This window comes from Cotesia glomerata, linkage group LG3, assembly GCF_020080835.1.
Source record: "Cotesia glomerata isolate CgM1 linkage group LG3, MPM_Cglom_v2.3, whole genome shotgun sequence".
Lineage (NCBI taxonomy): Eukaryota > Metazoa > Arthropoda > Insecta > Hymenoptera > Braconidae > Cotesia > Cotesia glomerata.
The window spans coordinates 15,831,781-15,839,051 of record NC_058160.1 but is presented as its reverse complement, the minus strand read 5'-3'; the positions used below and the strand labels follow the sequence as shown (position 1 = coordinate 15,839,051).

The 7,271-nt window shown below is 28.7% G+C and overlaps 1 protein-coding gene across 2 annotated transcripts; it reads left to right on the top strand.

Moving 5' to 3' along the window:
- LOC123261573 lies at positions 1 to 4,021 on the top strand. Of its 2 annotated transcripts, XM_044723236.1 has the most exons (8): positions 1 to 18; positions 101 to 506; positions 642 to 859; positions 1,775 to 1,786; positions 1,900 to 2,051; positions 2,147 to 2,303; positions 2,372 to 2,447; positions 2,600 to 4,021. In XM_044723236.1, the coding sequence occupies exons 2-8, from the start codon at positions 106 to 108 to the stop codon at positions 2,724 to 2,726; spliced, it is 1,143 nt and encodes a 380-aa protein (XP_044579171.1). In that variant the 5' UTR covers positions 1 to 18; positions 101 to 105; the 3' UTR covers positions 2,727 to 4,021. The 2 variants fall into 2 exon arrangements, with proteins under 2 accessions (XP_044579171.1, XP_044579172.1); XM_044723237.1 differs by lacking the exon at positions 1,775 to 1,786 and having other exon boundaries at positions 2 to 18; positions 642 to 862; positions 1,903 to 2,051.
- The last annotated feature ends 3,250 nt before the right edge of the window (positions 4,022 to 7,271 follow it).

Below are 7,271 nucleotides of genomic sequence, written 5' to 3'. Positions count from 1 at the left end.
GGTTCATTAAATGAAAAGGTACGGTCTTACGGTATGCATGCATGTACCAATTTTTTGTGGTTCCTGGTTTTGATTTGCGTTATAATTTTATACTTTGTAGGCATAATGAATGATTCTAACGCGGCTTCATCAACTGCAGTATCTAAAGAGCAAAGTTTTAATACTAATTTGAATGCTTTAACACAGATTTCCTGTTCACAAGAAAATGTTAATCCACAACTACCTAACCGTATTTTACCAGTGAAAAACACATTTCAAAGTTTGTGTACCAAGTGTTTCTCGACATTAGATTCTAATTCTATCAATTATGTGCCAGATCGCCAGGATTTGAAGACATTTTTGAATCAAAGCTACAAAGGTCAATTGATTCTTAATTATTACAAGCTTCATAATAATCTCACTGATACTTTGAGCAATTATTTGGCGGAAATCACTTTTGGCCGGGAGATTAATATTATTCTTAAACAAGGAAAAGTCACCTTAGATAATCCTTTGAAAAAATTAGAGTAAGCAAACTTTTTTTAATATGGAATTATAACATGAACATCATATGATTCAGTTGATTGCTTCGTATGGTTTTGTGTATAATACCAAAAATTTAGCACTGTTAAACTATAATTCTTTCATTTTTCTGCTTGCAGAGTTCCACCGGCTATACTTAAAAATCTCGCCACAGAAATAAGTGAATTATTTGATGACAAATCAGGCATTTACTACAGTCCTGGGTTTACAGATGGCACAAATAGAATTAACCCAACTGGTAAATTACAAAGCCAGTTAAACTATGCTCGAAGACAATTAATAGACTCAGGTTTATTAGTTATCACTAGTCGCCGTAGCTCAGTTGTAGTTGATAGTACTGGTAAGTTTTTGAGTTATTAACAATTTTTCCATTTTATGAATAGTATAATGACATACACGGAGAAAAAAATTTTGCTATAGGAACTCTATAATAGTTAGTTAGTTGTAAAAAGTTCCAGTAGGTTAACGTTTTCTTATGGTAACAATACCGTTTGGCTCCTGCAACTACATCGTTGAGCTCTGAGAGCTAAACGTTATTTACCTCTCACAACTCTACAGGATCGTTCTGAGACTATAACAAATTTTTGACAATCTGTTTAATAATTTTTTTTACGATTTAGCATTGATAATTTAATAAATACATGCGGTAGAATGAATTTATATTGCCAACAATAATTGTGTATGACACATAAGAATAGTATTATAATAGAAATAAAATAATAATAGAACTGATATTACAAATAAAAATTATTTGTAAAATAAAAATATGGTCGTCACAAAATTATCTTATTTTCTTAATTATATCAATAAATATTGGATATAAAATCACTACCGTATATGCACAAGAAAAGATAAATAAACGAAAACAAATTTTATTTTGTGTTAAATGGGGTCTTTTAAATGTATTCCGATAACTTATTACTTAATATCACAATATATTTAACTAATAAATTAAATTAACAGTCACTGCAAATGAACCTTGAAAAACCATAAATACAAAACTGTTCTAACGAAATTCAATTTGACAAAAAAAAAAACCTATTTCCTTAAATAAATAAATAAACTGGAAACTTAATTGTCCTCATATATTTTTAATAATATGGATGAGTAACAAAATAATTCTGTTTGTCATTTTAGAAGGTTATAAAATATGTCAGCGCACTCCACTACTGCGCAACGTAGAGCGCTCCCAACTGTACCGTTTGGCTCTGAGAACAATCCCGTAGAGCTCTGAGAGCTCAACAACATTGATTTATCAGAACTAAATAACATTTTGTTACTGTAACTCTACAACGAACAGTAAACTGTGTATAGTTGTGGTAACTCTACAGTTAGGTTACCAGAACGAAATTTTTTTTTCCGTGTAGTAAAATTATGTAGATTCAACTTCAACCATAAGTCTATTAAATTTACTGAAACAGAACTCTGACGATTTGGAAAAAATTGAGAAAGCTTGGATTGATACGTTCTCAGCTCGAAAACAGTTGATAGCAGACAATTGTTTATCAGGTGAAAAAGGAGTTGATTTTGTAAGTATTAGTTTCAATAAACACATTAATATTTTATTTTTAATAAAACTTTACAAAAAAGTATTTAATTTTAACTAAAATTTTTTTTTCTTCAGATAACGTCGGATTTTGAGAAAAAATGTGAAAGTGCTCAATCATTCAAGACATCTTGGCCAAATCTTCGAGCAACATTTGAAGATTTTATTTTATCAAAAAGGATAGATGATGTTGATGCTGCAACTCAGGTTGTTAAATTAGCCGAGTTAGTCGATGGTTCGTAACAATATTATACTTAAAATTTTTTTAATCTACGCAATAGCTATATTCTTAATATGTTTTAGATGATGAAGATGCTGTCATTTTTTCATTATTACCTTTGGCCATTAAATCGTCAATTGCCAGTACTGTTAAACGGAGGAAAGTAGAAAATCATCCAGTACTTGATGAAAAAACAACAGAATTTAAAAATTCTTATATTCTCACTGTTGAAGTAGGACTTTATTTGAAAATTACTAATTTAATTTTTAAGATTCATGTGATAATTAATTAACATTTTTATATTTTTGCAGAAATCTGATGAGCTGGAAGCTAAGATTAAAGCTCGGCGGCAGACATTTATTACTAATAAAGAAGCATTTTACCCCTTTATGGTTATTGTCGGACCTGTCTGCAAACCTGTCGACTTTTATGTCATAATTGATGGTACAAAACTGAAGGTTAATATCGCACTTGAAGCTATAGACGTAACTTTTAAAATATTTCTTCTAACATTTTGCCCATTTCCAAAATTTGTGAGCCCGACATACATACTCTTAAAAAAAGTTATTTATCAAATTACTTCACCATCGAAATCATCAATTCAGTTACAAAAAGCTCTATTATTTTTGAAAAAAAATTACAAACTAAGTTTGATTAATATATTAAAATAACATATATAAACAATATTTATTTTATACTGATAAATCTATACGATGGATCCTCAAATATTTGCTCAGAGCTTGAAAAGAGAAGCTGCTTTATATATTGCCAAATTGTTTGATTTATCCGATTTACCTCGAAGCAGAGTTAATGACATTACCAATAGTTTCACACAATTTTTAAATAATAGTCCTATCACGATTCTTTTTATGCACCTATTAAACAGATTAGAATTTTTAAATGAATCACCTAATAATTTATTAGCGATGAAAACAATGCTCGCATTAATTTTAAATCCTTTCGAAGAATTACGTACAGAGCATCAATGTTTACAACATTTTAAAGACACTGATACATATATACCGCCAATTGAAGTTGTTGTTGGAACCAAAAAACGTTACAAAAATATTAAAGATGAAATTATTTCAACAAATGAAAATATCACCGTTCAAGTTATTCCACTACAACAAGTTTTACAAAAATTTTTTGAATTGCCGAATATTTTTGAACTTACTTTAACATATATTAGAAATCTAGAAAATGAAAAAATTCTTTATAGTAATGTAATACAAGGTTTAAAGTGGAGAGAAAAAAAAATTTCGGTGAAAAAATTGTTTTTCCTATATTATTTTATCAGGATGATTATGAGACTAATAATCCTCTGGGCAGCCGAAAAGGGTTAGGCAAACTAGGTACAGTCTATATTATTATTCCTTGCTTGCCGCCATCTCTACGATCTAAAGTTGAAAATATTTTCTTATTATCATTATATAAGTGTGAAGATTTACAATATGTTACTTTGAAAACAATGTTATCTAGGGCTATTATAGAATTGAAAAGCTTGGAATCTACTGGTATAACAATAAGAACATCGTCGGGGCAACATAAAATTTATTTTTCATTGGCTGGAGTGATGGGAGATAATCTTGCTGTCCACTCGATGCTAGGATTTGTAGGTAGTTTCTCATCACATTATCCTTGTCGATTTTGTTTGATTAATAGAGCTGATATAAACAGTACATTTGATGAGTCTGATTGTATACTCCGTACAGATGAAAATTACAAAAATGATTTGTTGAAAAATAACCCTGCTGAAACTGGCATTACCAGACCGTCAGTCTTGAACGATATCAAATCGTCTAGTACAATAGACCTTTTAACAGTGGATGTTATGCACGACATCTTGGAAGGGATTTTAGAGTACGATTTAGGTTTGATTTTGAACTATTTCATCAAAGAAGCAAAATTTTTTTCTTTAGATAATTTTAACGACAGGATAGAAAGTTTATATTATGGACCAGATGAAATAAGAAAAAAGCCCCGAGACATAAAAAAAATCAGATAACTGAAAAATACTTGAAAGTTTCTGCTGCTGAAGCATTATGTGTTATTCGCAATCTTGGTGTTCTGATAGGTCATTTCATTCCGGTTGATGATCTACATTGGAAAGTATGTATTTATCTGAAAGTCATAATAGATATTGTCACATCGCCAATAATCCATGATGACTTATGTGATTACTACAACGACAAATAAGTGAATATTTGAGGTTGTTAACTTCCTTGTTTCCGAATTGTCTGAAGCCCAAGCACCACTTTCTGCTTCATTATTCACGTGTTATGAAGCTTATGGGTCCACTTTGGAATTTGAACACCATGAAAGCCGAAAGTAAAAATAAAGAAGCTAAAGTAGATGCACGTACCGCCATAAGCAGAAGAAATGTTTGTAAGACTATAGCGATCAAACATCAACTTCATTTGAGTTACAGATTTACATTAAATCATCAAAATGTATGTAAATATGACTATGAAGTAAATTATGTGACACTGCTTAAAGACTTACCTCAACATTCATGTTACTGTCAGTATTTATCTAAAAGTACTATAGAACATATATATGAAATTAAATTATTAAAATTCAAAGCACGGTTAATTAAAATAGATACAATCTTAATGATTCCAACCAGCTCTGGACCAAATTTCTTTGCAGTTTTTATTATAATTCACGATTTTAACGATCAATTATTCATCGTTACTAAAAATTTTACTGATTACTGTTATTACGATGAACATTATCAAGCCTATGAAATTCACCCGTCTGCTTTAAATGATACTCCAAATTGGAGAATTATAGGATCAGATGATTTAGAATCATGCTGTATTACACATATTACTAAAGCCAGAAATAACAAAAAATATATTGTAAAACGATGGGTATAATAATTTATGTTGCTCTGATTTGGAAAATATTTTTATTGCTGTTGTTATGCAAGCTTTATTATTACTATTATTTTTGTTATAATTATTATTAAGATTAAGATTAGAATTAGAATTGATGTTATTACAGTAATGATTGTTCTTTTAATAATTGTTTAAATTTTGAAATATAATTTTAGAAAAAAATATTAATTTGTTTTAAATAATTTGTTTTATAACCTTTCTCATACCTGATATTTTCTTTAAGTTGGATAACTAATTGTAGACTTTACTTTAAGATTAAAATTTTGCAACTTGTTGCTAAAAAAATCGAATTAAAGAAATATTTAAACTATTTCTTCATGTCTTGAATAATGTCATTCACTGCGGTGTTAATTTAGAAATTTGAATTGCAATTTTATTATTGAAATTCTTAGCCTAACATTTTTAAGTTCAAAGAGTCTAAGAAAAGAAAAAAAAATTTTTAACCCCAAATTATCGGAAAAATTGTGCTTTAATGCTCCTTAAATGTTTTTAATGTATGTAATAATTATTTAAAACAATATTTGACCAACCTAATATTTAAAATATATCATAGATATGATAATGCTAAGTGCGCAGGCGCTAGAAAAAAAAATGGCGGAGTCACCGTGGGCATAATCCAAGTTTCATTCGAGTATAATTCGTATATTATACGTAATATATTCGTATATTATACGTAAAATATTTCATGTACTGTATCGAAAAAAAATTGATGCCTGCCCCCGACAATTGCGGCACGAGCGAAGCGAGTGCTGCTGGTCGGTGGGGGGGGGGGGGCAGGCATCAAATAAAAAAAAATTAATGTAAAATCAAATAAAAAATAATTAAAAAACATTTTTTTTTTCAATTTTTAGATTAAATAAAACTGAAATTTCTTGAATTCAACAAAGTCTTAAGTTAATATTATTTTAATCAATGTAAACATTCATTGAGAACTTAAAAAGTTGAATGCATTGAAATAGTTTGCTTGATTTTTCTCAATTTGATAAAAAAAATCAGTTTCCTGGCAGTCAGTCCCCTGTCATGTTATATGGCAAAAGATACACAAATATCGATAAAGCAAAATTAATTCGGCTGTTTATTTATTATAAAAGCTGATAGTTTGTAGCCACTTGTTAATTTTTTTTCTAATAAAATCAAAAACAATTTGGTCGGACAATTTTGTACAGATTTAAGATCTTACGTCCTTACAGAGAATCACCCATATGTGTATGTATATACAGCGACAGTATGGCTCTATCAACGAGCTTTATGGCGTTTTAGGAATTCAAATCGTATTTTAAGCCGTTAATTATGAATTTAAAATGATTTATGAAGAAAATTTTTACTTACATTTTAATACGAAAACTTTTGCTCTTAATGAGTTGAAAATTCTCTGATTGCTCATGATTTTTAAATTAACTTTTTTTGTAAGGGATCATTCTAGTTCCGGAGCTCGAGAAAAAGCAAATATTCATTATTTTTTTTTTACATAGAAACTACTACAGATAATAATATAAAATTTATTCAACTCATATATATTCTCTTGAATAACACAAAAAATATCTAAATTACTTTCGAAAAATGTAAAAAAAAACTTTTTCAAAAGTTACAAACTAGAATGATCCCTCAAATACACTTTTATTGGATAGAAGGAACGAAAAATTAACTAAAGATTATGTAACCATTTCACACAAGATTTCTCTGTTGTTGAACATAAAAAGCGAGTTTAATTTTACAAGTTTCCTTTGACATTGACAAATAAAGTTTTTTCCTCAAATACATTTTTTATTTTAACTCCCGTCTTATTGTATTCAATCTTTTCGAATTTATACAGTACAAAGTTAATATTCTTAGTGTTATTCATATTCGTATTAGTGTACTTTATTTTGAGGTACTGTGAATAGGGTTTATTTCCATTATTAATAGACAATATTAATTTAATACTCTGTAAAATATTCAGCGGGCTTTAAACACAAAAGCATCAATGATAAAAATGACTTTTTACTGCGTTCTAGATTTAATTATTACTTCCACAATACAACCAACTATTATAATTATTTCGATATTGAGAATAATAAAACTGACCATGATATACACTAAGAAA